At 59.0% G+C, this 15,515-nt stretch overlaps 2 protein-coding genes across 2 annotated transcripts in view; one reads left to right on the forward strand and one right to left on the reverse strand.

The window, feature by feature from the left end:
- The window catches only part of Grin2d (glutamate receptor, ionotropic, N-methyl D-aspartate 2D), a gene marked incomplete at its 3' end in the record, with an annotated part of 37,984 nt that extends 31,734 nt beyond the window's left edge, over positions 1–6,250 (reverse strand). Inside the window, 4 exon segments of the mRNA XM_013508950.1 lie at positions 6–48; positions 2,860–3,141; positions 3,959–4,386; positions 6,041–6,250. Of these exon segments, the coding sequence (XP_013364404.1) occupies positions 6–48; positions 2,860–3,141; positions 3,959–4,386; positions 6,041–6,250 (963 nt within the window).
- On the forward strand, positions 5,629–13,123 carry Kdelr1 (KDEL (Lys-Asp-Glu-Leu) endoplasmic reticulum protein retention receptor 1). Its single transcript, XM_005412955.2, has 5 exons — positions 5,629–6,339; positions 7,005–7,105; positions 7,260–7,418; positions 11,183–11,435; positions 12,282–13,123. Exons 1-5 carry the CDS (start codon positions 6,249–6,251, stop codon positions 12,314–12,316), a joined length of 639 nt encoding a protein of 212 aa, XP_005413012.1. The 5' UTR covers positions 5,629–6,248; the 3' UTR covers positions 12,317–13,123.
- Positions 13,124–15,515: the final 2,392 nt, after the last annotated feature.

Below are 15,515 nucleotides of genomic sequence, written 5' to 3' on the forward strand. Positions count from 1 at the left end.
GGGGCCCCCCGGCGCGGCGCATCGCCTGCGGCCCCCGCCGGGCGGCCCCTGCGAGGGGACAGAGGGGACCGGAGGGACGGGCGCACAGGAGCGGGGACGGGAGGAGGGACAGAGGTAGCGAGAGATGCAGGGGCAGAGGAGAGATCCAGGCAGGGACAGAGACAGAGACGAGAGAGGAGGGAGAGACACAAGGAGAGACACCGGGAAGGACAGTGGCGGAGGTGGAAGGGAGCCCCAAGACGGTGGCGGGGAGGCAGGCACAAAGCCAGGGAGAGTGGGGTGAGTAATGGGGGCGATACGGAGGTAAGGGGGGGAGGAGGAGGCAGGGAGGGGGCAGTGAGACCCACAGAGATGGGACAGAACAGGAGCAGGGAGAGAGGAAGGGAGGGTCACGGAGAGAGATGCAAGGGACAACAGACGGGGTGGACAGGCTCAGAGTGACAGGCAGAGAGAAGACAGCGGGAGGAGTGACAGAAATAGGGAGTGAGCGAGACCCGGAGAGGCGGGCGGGAGAGATGCAGAGACAGGGGCGGGAAGGCAGGAGAGATGAGAGACAGAAAGTTGGACAGGGAGGGAGAGCGAGCCGAGGCCGCAGACAGACCCCAGGGCCACCGGGAGACAAGCAACACAGCGATGGGACAGCGCGGGCAGAGCAGAGCGAATGCACAGGAAGACAGAAATAGCGAGCAAGGCAGAGCCCGAGACCCCGCCAGGGAGGTGCCCGCACAGACATGAAAGGCCGGCCAGGAAGGCGAAGTGGCAGGAGGGAGCGGAAATAAAAGGAAGAAAAAGTGAGGGGAAAAAATGAGAGAGGGAAAAGGGGTCAGGTAGGTGGGGAGAGAGAACGAAGAGAAATTAGAAATTAGCGGGGTGTCCTAAGGGGAGAAAATGCACCCCAGGCCTTGCCCCTCATCCCGTCACCCAGTCCACCCCTCCACTCCTGTCCCTGACCCCCATTCTCAGAGTGAGAGTCATGGGCCATGCTGGGGCTCAGGGTTGGGGGCACAGCTGTGCAGAGCTGGTGGGGGGGTCCCTGGCACCCAGCCCAGAGCAATTTAGTAAATTAGAGGAAATACAGCTTTGCCTCCACTGCCCCCTGTTGAATACTGGCCTCCCGGGGTGCATGGGCTGGGAGCCCAGGCTCCTGGGCCCTGGGTCTGGGGAGCAGGAGGTGGGGGGCTACTTCTGGCTCCCAGAGAGGCGCAGGGGCCTGCACCGGGGGCTCTGGGAAAGGGTGAGGGTCCCGACAGGCGAGGTTCTCTCTTGGCTGTCAGTCAGCCTCCTGTCCAGTTGCCATGGTAGCACAGGCCTCCTCTACCCCACAGACAGCCCCGGTGGGGGAAAGGCCCACCCCTCCGGCCTGCCCGAAGGCCTCACCCCTCCCTCTCCTCCACCTTCCCGGAGATCCCAGGCCACTGGCTTTCCGGGGAAGGGAGCAGGGGCTCCTGGCAGGCCCTCCCTCCCAAATCCTGGCTCCTCCTCGCCCCTCCTCTCCACTGCCCTTCCCCAAGCAGCTGGCTCAATCAGCGCTCAGAATAGCCCCCCCTCCACCCCAAAATAACCCACAGCTGTGGCCTGGCCCCCGCGGGGTTAACACTGGCGCTCCTTTCCCGGGGGCTGCGCACCCCTCTGACCCTCCTTTCCCGTCTCAGGCCCACCCCTTGCCTGTCCTCTGATTTGGGCCCTCAGGGTGTTGCTCCCTGCTGAGACCCAGGAGGGCAGCCCCCAGCCCCTGCCTTCCTAGGAAGCGGGAGGCCGCTCCCTTCCTTCAGGGGTTCGGCCACCGCCCCCCACCCCTCCAGGACTGAGGACTGGCATCCCCAGCAGTCCGGTGCTCTGGAGGCCGGATCCCTGGAGCCCACGCCCCCAGGGATGAGCGTCCAGGCCCCCAGCTCCACCTCCTCCTGGGCGTCAGCCCCATCTCCCGTGCAGCTACACAGGGGCCAAAGAGCGAGACCCCAGCCCTCCCCGTAGGCGGCTGGCCCCGCCCCTCCTCCCTCCAACTTCTCCCTCAGACTCCAGGCATGGCAGGCAGCCCCTGCCTCCCCCGGACTCCAGAGTTCTGCTCTGCTCTTCCCAGGACCCAGGAGCCCCGGCTCCCTCCAGTCCCCACCCCAGCAGCCAGGGTGCCTAGAGCTATATCCCTGTGCGTTCCCTAGCTCTGGCCTCCCCAGTCGGTCGCCCCACTGAGATCCTGTACATGGCACAGACTGTCCCCAAACTGAAGAGGAGGAGGAGGAGGGTGCCAGAGATTCCTGGGGTGTCCCTGTCTCTGTTGCTTCCCCCACCCCGTCCATTGCAGAAGAGGGGAGAGACCACTTTGATTGATCCATAGCTTCCCCCCAGTCACGCTGCAGACAGCAGCGTCCGTCCCCCACCCCGGGTCTCCCCACCCCAGTCCCGGTGCCTGCGAGAAGCTGGAAGGGCATTCCAGAACCTTGAGGAGGGGGTGGCAGCCTGGGGCGAGGGTGCCGGGGGCCTAGATGCCCTCAAGGTCCTTGGCAGGAGTATTAATAGCAGACTCATAGCTCGGAGGGGAGGGGCGAGCCGGAGGAGAGCGGGAGAGGGACGCCAGCGCCGAGGAGCCCGATGCGGGGAGGGGGTGCAGAGGAAGGGTGTCAGGTATGTGCCGCTGGGGAGAGGAGCAGTGTCAGAGGAAGGGGGGCTTAGGAGCTTTGTGGTGTAGGGACCCAGAAAAGGGGTTCAGAGAGGGAGAAGGGATGGAGGAGAGTCTCTGACGAACACGGGGACCCTTGCCTGCCCTGAAGCCCCTTCATGCATGAACCCCGTGGCCAACTTTAGCCGTCCTAAATTTGGGGGTCCACACCCCCACCCCCACGGTCCCTGCCCCGGCCTTACCTTTTCATGACCCCGTTCTGTAGGGGGGATTTCAGGGGGGCCAGGACCGGAACCCGGTGTCCAGGGACCCGAAGATGCTGCGGAGGGCTCGGGGAGCCGGTGGGGGGGCCAGGCCCCGGGGCGGTGGCAGGAGGCAGCGGTGCTGGCGCGCCGGCAGCAGCGGCAGGGACCTCTCGCCTGTCCCCGGCCGTCTCTCCCTCTTCCTTGGTCCTGACCTGCCCTGTCTGTCCCCCAAGGTTGCGGCCACCCGGACTAGGCGAGGACGAGGCTACACATGTTGCGCTGGAAGTTGGGCCCCGGACATTGCGGAGGCTGTCGGGGTGTCCTCTCGCGGCCTCGACCCCGTGGGGATCCCCCCTCCACCCACCAGGGGTGCCCCCCTCTGCCGCTTCAGCCCCGGCTCCTCCCCCTGTCCATGTGCCCCATCCCGCCTCTCCCTGGCTCATTCGCACCCCTCCTTTGTGCCCTCGGCAGCCCCCCCCAGCGTCTGTGTCTGTCTGTCTGCCTGTCTGTCTGTCTGTCTGGGTCACCTCTGAAGCGGTGGCTGGTGTGCGTGCTTGTGTAAGAAGCAGGAGATTGCCTGAGGGGACCGCTCACCCCTTCCTCGCTTGGCCACCTCCAGACCCCCCCCCTGGCGCCCCCACTCTCAAGCACAGGCAGAAGCACACACAGACACACGCACACACACGCACAGCCTCACTTCTCTGGGATTCCCCCTTAACACCCCCGGAGCTTGAGCAGGGAGACACACACATACACACACACACACACACACCCACACCCGCACACATGCACCAGGGGTCCGATGGGGGCCGGGCTGCCACTGCCGTCAGGGGCTGCTTGGACGGACAGGAGGACACAGGCAGCCGGGGACACCCAGACGCCCGGCCGGACGCAGGCAGGAGGCACAGCAGCCAGGTACACACAATCCATGCAGGTTTTGGGGCGGCTCAGGGGAGGACTGGGGGCCCGGCGACATGCAGGCAGGCGGCTCAGGGTCAGTACAGACAGACAGACCCCTCCTCCCTCGGCCGCCGCAGCCCTTACACAGACACACCCCCCCACAGCCCGCCCCGGCCGCCCGGACACGCATCCTCACCGGGCAGATGGCAGCCGCGCGGGAGACCCCTGGGGGCCGGGCGGACCCTCCCAGGCCGACACCCCCAGCTGGGCGCTGGTGGCCGGGAGGCCGCGGGCGGAGGGTGGCGGCTGCGGCCGTGGCTTGGAGGAGCCGGAGCGGGAGCGGGAGGGACTCGCACACTCACGGCTCCCGCACACACACTCAGTCGGGATGCGATTAACATTCAGTCCCCGTCCGTCCCTGCCGGAGACCCACAGCCCCCCCTCCTGGCCTCCCTGGGGACCCCTCCTCCTGCCAGGGCTGGGGGAGGGGCCGCCCCCTACCCCAGCTCCCAGCCTCTGGCTTCCCTCCGGACAAGGGAGGGGGGCTGCAAATAAACAGGGAGGAAGGGGGGCAGGGGTTCGGAACCGGTGTGGGGACCTTCGCTTCCGATTTAGATTCCTGGGCTACCCGCGGGAGCTGCCCCAGACCCCCTGCTCCCTCAGAGGCTCAGGAACCAGGAGGCCTTTCTTCGACTCCAGCTACCATGCTAAGACCCATCCTTGGCTTTATCGCTCCAAAAGGCTGGGCTCAAAACCTAGGTGTCTACCGAGGAAGCAGGAGTCCTGGCCCCAGCCCCTCATTCCTCAGACCCAGGGGTTCAAGCCCCAGCTGTCCTCTCTCAGAGCCGTGAGTCCAGGCCCAGCCTCTTCCCTTGGAGACCTGATCTCTGCCCTCAGACCTGAGGGTCCAAGCCCAGCCCTCTTCCCTCAGACCCCGGGGTCCAGGCTCAGCCTCCTGCCTGAGGCCCAAGGGGTCCAGAAGTCCCATCTCTACTGGCACCCGTGGGTCTGGGGACCCCCCTCCCAGCCTGAGTCCCTTTTTTAAGTGCTCAAGCATCCTGCCCTTCCCAGCACAAACCAGCCTTGGTCTCATGGATGTCACCCTCAGGCACAGTGCACGAGAGCCTCTGAGGAAACACCTCCGTACTCCTCCTTTTACTAAGGAACATAGTACTCAACAGCCGCAGTGCTCGGATATCCAGAAGGGAAGCAGCATCTGCTGTGTCCAGACCACAGCCTGGCCTCTGCGGCCCCACAAGGCCATCTGCCCATCCTGTCCCTCTGGGTGGAGCAGTCCCCAGCACGGGTATAAAGCCGCCCGTGTGCCCTGGGTGGAGGGTGCTGCGGGACGCCTGGGCCCTTGGAGGCTGGGGGTGGGCGGCTGGGTGTGGGGGGACGTGCAGGTGTGGGGACAGTTCTGGAGCCTAGGCTGGTACCAGGCCCGTGAGCACCTGAGGCAGTCTGAGTCCGAGTTTTGCCCTTGAGCCCACTCGGGAAACTGCTCTTCCCGTCATTCCCGAGGTCTGGGAGGGCTGGGCTGAAGGTGCACAGTCCTGAAAAAGAAGAGACTTGGGCCTGAATTGCGAGGTGGTGCGGGAGGAAGGGCTCGTGGGTCTAGATTCCTGGTGTTAAAACCCCTGAGCTGGAAAACGGCGAAGCAGGGGGCTGGGGATTTAGCTTAGCGGCAAAAGTGCCTGCCTGGCAAGAGCAAGGTGGTGAGTTCGGTTCCTGGTACCGGAGAAAAACCAAAAAAAAAAAAAAAAAAACAAAAAGAAAAACAAAAAAAACGGCGAAGTGGGACCCTAAGTTCCAAGACAGGGGGATATGGAAGGGAGGGGCCTGGGATCTCGGGACCCTGGGTGGGAGGGAGGAGGCTGGGCCTGGACCCCCGGGTCTGAGGGAGGAGGCCTTGGGCCTGAGGCAGGTGATGCCAAGAGCCAGTTTCTTTTCTTTCCTGATCGGAGCCGGAGGCCCCCGAGGAATGGCAGAAGCCCTCAGCCCAGCGCCTGGGTTTCTGGGCAGGACTTTAGAAGCTCAGGAGGCGCCCCCTGAGCCCTGAAGGGCAGGGTCTTGGCAGCTCTTCTCCACCCTTTAAAGACACACACTGCCTGGGTGAGCAATGCTGGGATTTGGGGGTGTCACATCCCAGCGATCCTCCAAGTTCATAGGACTCAGATGGGGCGTTCTGGGAGCCGGCCCTGCAAGGCAGGAGGTGGGCGACAGGGGGAGCCCGAGAGCCGGGGCCCCTCCCCCGGGGGCGGAGCCTCCCGGCCCGGACTCCTCCTCCGCCGCCGCCCTCTCCCTCTTCCCAGCTCCGGCTCCGCCGCCAGCTCGGCCTCGGTCCCCCTCCCGGAGCCCCCTCCCCGCAGCCAGCCCGCCGGAGGGCCCTCTCCCGCCCTCGGCCCAACCGCCCGCCGGAACAGCAGCTCGGGGGCAGCCCCCGCCAGCCCGCCTCCCCCAGCTCAGCCTGGCCCGCGCCCCCGGCCATGAATCTCTTCCGATTCCTGGGAGACCTCTCCCACCTCCTAGCCATCATCTTGCTGCTGCTTAAAATCTGGAAGTCCCGCTCGTGCGCCGGTGAGAGGCCCGGGGCGGCCCGGGAGGAGGGGACAGAAGGCGGGGGCGCCCCAGGGCCGGGCGCGGCCAGGGAGCCCCCGGGACTGGTCCCTGCGCCCACGGCGTGGTGGGGACTCCCTCTTCCGGCCTGGGGTCAGCGCGGGGTCAGCTCGCCTCCCCGGGCCGGGGGTGCACACAGTCGGATCGGCGGCGCCAGACCCCCGGTTCAGCCTCCCGCACCCCCGATCTGGGCTGTCCCGGGGGCTCCGTGCTGGGAACGCGGAGCCATGGCAGGCGGGGAGGTGGCCGGGAGTTGGTGACGTGGACCGTGGCAGCCAGGAAGAGCGCAGGGGGGAGGTGACTTGTTGGGGGGGCGCTGAGGGCAGGCAGGGTCCTCCTCAGGCCCCTCCTCCGGTCGAGCGTGTGGGAGGGCTCCAAGGAGCGCCGAGGTGGCTCTGAGGCCTAGCCTGGGACTGAGCCTCGGGCTGGAGTAGCTTTGGGGCCGGCTGCCCCCTGGCTGTGGGCCGTGGGAAAGGGCCCTGCTTGGGCTGAGCGTGCTGGGGAGGCCTCGAGGGAGAGCTGTGGTTCAGAGCCACGCTAGTCCCAGGCTCCATACTGTGCCTTAGTTTATGGCCCGTGCAGCCCACCCTCAGCTTCCTGCTCTTCTTTCTGTGTCTGGACCGCAGGGATTTCAGGGAAGAGCCAGGTCCTGTTTGCTGTGGTGTTCACCGCCCGCTACCTGGACCTGTTCACCAACTACATCTCACTCTACAACACATGCATGAAGGTAAAGCTCAGGTCCACCTCTGTGGGCCCGCTGAGAGTGGGTGAGAGACCCCTCAGGTCTGGAGGGGGAGGCAGCTGAGGTTCCAGACCCCTAGGTCTGAGCCAGGGGCAGGACCAGCCCCTTGAGTGAGGTAACCCATTGTCCTCTCTGCCAGGTGGTCTACATAGCTTGCTCCTTCACCACTGTCTGGATGATTTATAGCAAGTTCAAAGCCACGTATGACGGGAACCATGACACGTTCCGAGTGGAGTTCCTTGTTTTTCCCACGGCCGTCCTTGCATTCCTGGTCAACCATGACTTCACTCCTCTAGAGGTAGGCTAACGGCGGACTCCTGCAGTGGTCAGACGGTGGTGATAGAATGGCTGCCAGTGGCAGGCCCTCTCACACACTTCCTTCTGCCTGGTTTGCTGAGGCTTCCTTATTTTGGGACCTACACACTCAGGGCACAGGCACTGGAGTTAGGTGATGTGCATGCAGCGGTGTGAGCTGGATGCTGCTTTGTGCATCCCACGTACTGGGACTCACTGATTTTCACAACAGTCCCCTTTGCTGATGAGGAAACCGAGACCTAGGGAGCCTGAATGTCCAAAGTTGCTGACCTGGTAATACCAGACTGAATAGGCCAGGAACTGGGACAGGGCTGTGGAGCCAGGGTGCTTGAATTTGAATCCCAGGTCTGCCTCTTTTCTCCTAATATGAACCTGGGTCTGTGACTTAACCATTCCATGCCTCAGTTTCCCCAACTATGAAGTCAAGATCAGGTTCTCAGGAGATTTACGATGTTTTATAGCAGTGCCTAGTGGTTAAACATACAGAGACTCTGCTAGGTGTGGTGGCGCAAGCCTGTAATCCCAGCACTTCGGAGGCTGAGGCAGGAGGATCGTTGCAAGTTCGAGACCACCCTGGGCTGCAAAGTGAGCTCAAGGCCAGCTTGAGCTGCATAGCGAGACCCTGTCTCAAAGAGACCAAAAACACACAGAGACTGTAGAACCGTAGTGCAGGGATTTGAAGCCTGTTCCTTCCCTTGAGCACTGATGAGATTTGGAGCAGGTCATGCAACTTCTCTGTGACTCAGTTTCCTCATCTGTAAAATGTAGAGAGAATTAGTTCCGATAGAATAGGGTGCTGTTTTGGTGTTGGAAATGGAATCCACAGCCCTGTGTGTGTGTGTGTGAGGCTCACACTGTACACGGAGCCGCACCTCAGTCCCCCCGCCAGTGAGGGGCTCTGACGAGGGGTGATGTTGGGGAAGTGTCTGGCGTCACGTGGGGAGTGCTGTCCTGTGTGTTCATGACCGAAGTACTCAGTACTGTGCCTGACGCTTCTGGTCTGAGATGTTCGTCGTCATGATTTTTGTTCTGTGGCGTTTTGCCGGGGGCCGCGCAAACTGCTGGGAGGGATTCTGGGAGGGCCCAGCCGATGTCTGCGATGCTGCGTCAGCTGGTAGGAGTCATACATTTGAGGCAACCTTGCCTTACCCACGCCCGTTCCTGCCCTGCAGGAAGCCAGCCCTGGGTGGCAGGGCAAGCCGACGTTCTCGGCAGAACCCATAACCCAGTAGTTTTTAGGCAGATCTCATTTTAGAATTGTGGCCACACGTTCAAAATGTATCTCCTTAGGCACTGTGCGGGCTTGACCAGTCTGCTGGGGTGACTTTGGCCCATGCGTCCCCAGAAGTACGGGGGGGACACTGACCGCGCTGTGGTCGGAGCTCTGGACTTGCAGATCACTGTTGTCACCTGGCATAGAGCCCTGGCCTAAACCCTGGATTGTGACCACCCTGCTTGAGGAGTTGTGCACCCAGTTTGCGGAAGGGGCAGTGAGGCAGGCGGGGAGATCCGAGGTTGCTCAGGGCGGAGGGACCTGGACAGAAACGGCCTCCCTCAGGGGGTGGGGGTCACTATGCAAAGCACATTACCCCCTCCCCCCCAGTGCCTGCTCTTTTGTTACGCCGGGAAGCAGGTGTCTTTATCCTCAGTTTCTTTTTCCAGTCCTGGGGATAAAGCCCAGGGCCTTGTGGATGCTGGGCCAGTGCTCTAGTGGGAGCCGCATGCTCGTCCCCATCTGTCCTCCTTAGATTTTATTTTGAGACAGGGTCTCGCTAAGTTACCCGAGCTGGCCTCAAATTTGTGATCCTCCTGCCTCAGGCTCCCAAGTACAGGGATTACAAGTGTGTGCCACCGCTGGGCCTTATCCCATTTGTCAGAGGATTGATGGGAGGTTCAAAGGGGAGTGTTCACATGATTCGAACCCAGGTCTGCCTTCTGCTAAAGCTTGTGCTATTAAATGGTGCTTGCTTAAAAAATATAAATTTTAGTTATAGAAGGAAAATACTCTTCTTTAAAAATTCAGATATTGCTGGGCATGGTGGCACATGCCTGTAATCCGAGCAGGAGGCTGAGGCAGGAAGTTTGCTCTGAGTTCAAGGCCAGTCTGGACTGTACAGTGAGATCCTGTCTCAAAAAACAGAAAGAAAGAGAGAGAGAGAGAGAGAGAGAGAAAGAAAGGAAGAAGCCCATGGGAGGCTGAGGCAGGAGGATTGCCACAAGCTTGAGGCCAGCCTAGACTGTATAACAAAACCTTATCTCAAAAAAACAAAAACAAAAAATCTCCAAACACTAAAAAAGACAAAAACCAAACAACCAAACAAAACCCAGTTCTGATATCAAGCCATGATGTAGTCCCAGGTCTTATAAGGCTGAGGCAGGAGAATTACAAGTTTGAGGCCAATCTGTACAATTTAGTGAGACTTCATCAAAAAAAAAAAAAGTCAGTCATAGTGGTGTGCTATAATCCTAGCATTCAAGTCCAACCTGGACAGTTTAACAATTTAGCAAAGCCTACTTTCAAAAGATAAAAAAAGAGCTGGGGATGTAGCTCAATGGCACAGTGGCTGCCTGGCAAGTGCAAGGCCCTGAGTTCAATTTCTAGAACCAAAAAAAACAGGCCTGGGGGTGTAGTTCAGTGCAGAGGCCCTGGGTTCAATCCCCGATACTGCAAAACAAACAAACAATAAAAGAGATACCATGCACTACATCCAGTGCCACAGACCTCTCTCTCCTCTCATGGCGTGGTTCGGTTCCCAGACCAACTCAACGGGTGAGCGCTGGTGTGGATCAGCTCAGTGGGTGCATTTCCCATGAGCCTCAGCGGACATGCTTGCTGAAAGCCCCTCTGGAGGATCCTGGGTGGTTATGCGGGCAGGCCCTGCAGTCCAGCTGCCTGGGTGCGGAGCCCGTGAGATCCTGGACGGCTTACTTTCCTCAGCCTGCTCACGTGTGGGATGGGACGGTAGCAAGACTTACTTCCCAGGCTGAGGGCTTAGAGCAGTTAACGCCTTGGACGTAGCAAAAGCTGTGGCAGCGTGAGCTGTTTCGCCTGCATCTTGGTGTTTACCTCCTCCCTCAAACCGAAACAACCAGGCCATGCCTGCCACCTGGCTCTTCTCTGAGGGGAAGTCTCAGTTCAGTACTTGCAGGTCACAGACCATCCCAGGTGGGACTTTCACACAGCTGGGGACGGAAAAGGGCCTGGAAGGAAGTGTCAGACCAGGCCTTTCTTTAGGAGGAGACCGAAGCATGAGGCATGGAGGGTATGGAATGGCGGAGAGAGAAGTCCTGGATCCCCCACTAACACACGCACACATAAAGTCTCCAGCTCTGCTGCTCATGAGCCATGTAGTTTGGGCAAGTGCCTTACCTTTGCTGAGCCTCAGTTTCCTCATCTGTTGATTGGGGGTGTTACTATTTATAGCTTCCTGAAAGTTGTGGTGATGCACAGCTGTTACCTCAGCACTTGGGAGGCTGAGGCAGGAAGATCACCATGAGTTCAAAGCCAGCCTGGGCTACATAGTGAGACCCTGTCTCAAAAAAATAAAACAAAAGAACAACAAAAAGTTTGTAGCTTCCTCCTGGGGCTATAGTGAGAATTAAATGAAATGTAGCAGGGGCAGGATGGTGCTGGACAGGCGGCGGATCCAGTTCCCTGAGCCTCTGACTGCAGCCCCACTCCCACCCTCTCTCCTGCGATCCCCTGCACCCACCCTGGGCTCCTCCCTCCTCCCGGCCTTCCTGCAGATCCTCTGGACCTTCTCCATCTACCTGGAGTCCGTGGCCATCCTGCCGCAGCTGTTCATGGTGAGCAAGACCGGCGAGGCGGAGACCATCACCAGCCACTACCTGTTTGCGCTGGGCGTCTACCGCACGCTCTATCTCTTCAACTGGATCTGGCGCTACCACTTCGAGGGCTTCTTCGACCTCATCGCCATTGTGGCTGGGCTGGTCCAGACGGTCCTCTATTGCGATTTCTTCTACCTCTATATCACCAAAGGTAGCCTGGGTGCGGGCCCTGTCCTCAGCCGCCTGCTGTCTGGGAGCTGGGGTTGGAGTCCTGAGTCCTCTGTCCCCCATAGGAAGGAGGGCTTCCTCCTGGGGCTTTGGGGTCCCTTGTCCACTGCTCTCTGGGAATTCAGGCCTCCAGCCCCTGGCTCCCCAAGAACCTGGGAGTTTCTTTGGCTGTCATATTGCTTCAGGTGGGGATCAGGCCAGGGAGGACTTAGAACCTTGAGGTCCATTCATTCATTCAACAAATATATGAGCACTTGCGTGTCCCAGGCCAAGCATTAGGGTCTGCGGGGGCAGCAGGAGGATAAGAGATGGTCATTGTCAGGCATGAGGGCGCACACCTGTATTCCTAGCACTCAGGAGGCTGAGGCAGGAGGACTGCCCTGAGTTCAAGGCCAGCCTGGGCTACATAGGGAGTTCAAGGCCAGCCTGAACTAATCCTGTCTCAAAAAACCAAAGGGAAAAAAAAAAAGAAAAGATGGTCGAGGCCTGTCCCCTCTAGAAGTCGCGTGAAGGAAGGAGAGGCAGAGGCAAAGGTGGGAGGTGGTTCCCAGCCCAGGGTCAGGCCCTGCTGCACCCACCGGCCCCTCTTCCCTCAGAGCCCCTAGTTCCTCAGAGAGGGCAGAGGCGCAGCCAGCACTGGGAACAGCGGGGTCTGTGTCAGCCCCTCCTCAGCCCCCAGCACAAGTCCAGGGCCCGCAGTTGCCCCTGTGGTGGCCCAGGCCGTTCCGCTTGGTCTGTGATGCGGAGTCCTGGCTCTATCCTGGCTCTGTCCCTGCAGATGCCAGCTGGGTCCTGGGCACCCCCACAATGCCAGTGTTTCTCTCTACAGTCCTCAAGGGGAAGAAGCTGAGCTTGCCTGCATAGCCCTGGTCCCGCCTGGCCGGGCCCTCTCCCTGCTCCTTGGCGGCGGTGAAGGCAGCAGCAGGAACAGAGGAAGGTGACAGAAGACGGCGCCTTCCATCCAGGAGTGACTTTTTAAAGAACCCGCCTCTCCCCACTTCCCGTGCCCGCTCCTGCCGGGTTTGGGGGCTGATGGAAGACCCAAGTCTTGGGGAACTCAGGACCTGGGCTGTTTCTAGTTTTCTGCCTTTTAGAGAAGACAGCAATGACAAAACATCTTTCCGCTATTTAGTTTTCTTTTTGTTTTGTTTTGGAACCAGGAATTGAACTCAGGACCTTGCATTTGCCAGACAGGCGCCGTGCCGCTGAGCTATGCCCCGGTCACTATTTAGTTTTTGATTCTGATGAGTCCTTTCTTTTCTACTCTCTGGCCCCAATTTTTATAAACTGTTTTTGAGCATCCCAGGAGCTGGGAAAGGGCCAGAGATGTCTTCCCTTCCCTGGCCCCTCTGCGCCCTGCCAGCCCCCAGCCCCCCGACTGGATGCCAAACCCTAAATCTGCTGGTCTGTCTGCCCCCCACAAGTCCCTGGGTGGGGGACAGGGAGGAAGGGAGGCCCAGGAAGGTCTCCGCAGAGTTTTCATAATTTTTTCCAGAATTTGGGTTTTTTTGATCTTGGTTTTTGACAAATTAAGGGGGGCTCTGGGCCCAGACGTGGGAAGGGGGCTGGCCCGGGGGTCCGCACAGCTCTAACGCCATGTTTTTGTACAGAATTTGACGGTTGATTCTTTGTTCTCTTGAAATAAACAGGAAAATGATACCTTTCTTTCACTATTGCTTGTCCTCTCTGCTGATTGTGGGGTCCACCCCAGCCCCTCTGCTCCGCTTTTGCCTCATTGGTCGTGTTTGGGGGTCCAGAGGCTGGGGAGGAGCAGATGAGAAATGGGGTTCCCAAGACATTCAACTGCACAGCTCTGCTGGGGAAGAGGTTTTGGAGAGAATCTCAAAGATCCCTCTTACCCTGGCATCAAAAGTGCCTGGTGGTTCTCCAGACCTGCAGGAATCAATAGCTGCTACGTTGGGGGCCCCGCTCCCAGTCAGCGCAAGGTCGAATTTTGTCAAACGTGCTTTTCTACAAAAGAAAATGGATGGGTTGCCAGCATTTCAGAACCAGATTTTCACAGTGAAATCTGGATTTCTGGCTGCTTTTGAAAAGAGCTCCGTCAGTCTGACAGTGCCGGGGCCTCATTTCTGGGTGGCACAGATGGCTGGAGCTGAGTGGACGGGGCGCGCCATCCCCACATCCCCAGGACCTGGCTGCGTGGCTGTCATTGTTCATTACTGGGTCAGCACCGATCGCTTAGTGTTTATTTGTGGGGTTAAAAGGCGAGATATTTTCCAGGTCTCTCTCCAGATCGGCTTCACACCTGGCTCATTTCCTACACGTGTGGCACTTGCCTGGCTCTTGTAAGCACTGGATTTTTTTTTTTCCTTGAGATGGGGGTCTCACTATGTAGCCCAGGCTGGCCTCGAACCAGCATCGATCTTCCTGCCTCAGCCTCATTGCTGGGATTACAGGTGTGTGCTGCCATGCCCAGCAGCATTGGAAATTTTGACTCTTGGTGTAGTCATTTGTAAATGTCCTCTGCGCTGGCCTGGTGGCACAAGCATTTGGGAGGATGGGTCAAGGAGGATCACCATGAATTTTTTTGTTTTTGAGACAGGGTTTGACTCTGTACGTCAGGATAGCTTCGAACTCACTATGTAGCCCAGGCTGGCCTCAAACTCGCAGCAAGGGGCTGGGGATTTAGCTCAGGGGCTGGGGATTTAGGTCAGTGGCAAAGCGCCTGCCTGGCAAGCGCAAGGTCATGAGTTCGATTCCTGGTACTGGAAGAAAAGACAAAAAATAAATAAATAAACAAACTCTCAGCCATACTTTTGCTTCAGCCTCCAGAGTGCTGGGATTACAGGTGTGTGCCGCTATACCTGGCTAGGATCGCCATGATTTTTAGGCTGGCCTGGGCTACATAGTGAGTTCAAGTCCAGTGTGGACAACATAGTGAGACCAAAAACCAAACAAGACAAAAACGTAACCCACTGAGAGGAGGTCCAGTTGTTTCAGAGAAGCCGGGAGGTTCTGGAGCTGCACTGGCCCAAGAGTGGGCGTCAGTGGCAGATGACCGGTGAGCCCTTGAAATGTGGCAAACCCACGGTGAGGTGATTTTGCAACTTAGTAGGAAAGAATGGAAAACACCTCACTGGTAATTTTTATGTTGAAATGGTAATGTTTTGGACATTTGGGCTAAATATATTAAACTTCACTGATTCTGTTTTTCTTGATGTGGCTTCTGGCCAGTTCCAGTCAGAGGGTGCTGCTCTGGCACCCCCACATAGGCTGCCCTGCCCGGACTGGCCCTGCTCCTGCCACTACCCTACCAGGGTGACCCCGCTGGGGTCACCTGAGCAGGAGCGTGGGTCTCCTGCCTTTCCCAACATGTACTTTGACATGTTGAAAGACAAGGACCCCTTTGAATTTCATTGATGGACTCCAAGTCCCCCGCCCCTTACCCAGCCTCAGTCAGCGTGGCTTTGTGGCGAGTCCTTGTCACGGTGGGGTGTGAAAGGACGTTGGGCTTTGGCATCAGTAAAGCCCACAGCCAGGGTCTCTGTCCCATGGTTGGCCCCGATTCTTCTGTTTTGTTTTGTTTTGTGTGGTACTGGGAATTGAACTCAGGACCTTGTGCTTGCCAGGCAGGCACTTGTGCCACTGGGCTATATCCCCGGCCCTTCTGTTTTTTTTCTGAGGCAGGGTCTCACTCTAGCTCAGGCTGGCCTCAGTCAAGGTGACCTTTCTGCCTCAGCCTCTAGAGTGCTGGGATTATACGTGTGGCCACCATGCTGGGCTCTGGGCTTGATTTCTTTTTTTTTGTTTTGGAGACAGGGTCTCGCTATGTAGGCCTATTCAGGCTGGCCTTGAACTTGCCATGTAGCTTAGGCTGGCCTTAACCCACTGTGATCTTCCTGCTTCAGCCTCCTGAGTGCTAGGATTACAGGTGTATGCCACCACATCTGGCTTGCGCCTGATTCTTTTTTTTTTTTTTTTTTTTTTGAGACAGGGTCTCGCTATGCAGTTCAGGCTGGCCTTGAGCTCACTTTGAGGCCCAGGCTGGTCTTGAACTTGCAAGGATCCTCCTGCCTCAGCCTCCCAAGGGCTGGGATTACAG

Source organism: Chinchilla lanigera, unplaced genomic scaffold (assembly GCF_000276665.1).
Source record: "Chinchilla lanigera isolate Chin_1 unplaced genomic scaffold, ChiLan1.0 scaffold00158, whole genome shotgun sequence".
In the NCBI taxonomy this organism is placed as follows: Eukaryota; Metazoa; Chordata; class Mammalia; order Rodentia; family Chinchillidae; genus Chinchilla; species Chinchilla lanigera.

What these genes read in the sequence shown, in the direction of transcription:
- Kdelr1 (XM_005412955.2), top strand. Translation starts at nt 6,249, where the DNA reads ATGAATCTCTTCCGATTCCTGGGAGACCTCTCCCACCTCCTAGCCATC. An exon ending in GAAGTCCCGCTCGTGCGCCG is followed by an intron (nt 6,340 to 7,004) that starts GTGAGAGGCCCG and finishes TCTGGACCGCAG; the next exon opens with GGATTTCAGGGAAGAGCCAG. An exon ending in CTACCTCTATATCACCAAAG is followed by an intron (nt 11,436 to 12,281) that starts GTAGCCTGGGTG and finishes TTCTCTCTACAG; the next exon opens with TCCTCAAGGGGAAGAAGCTG.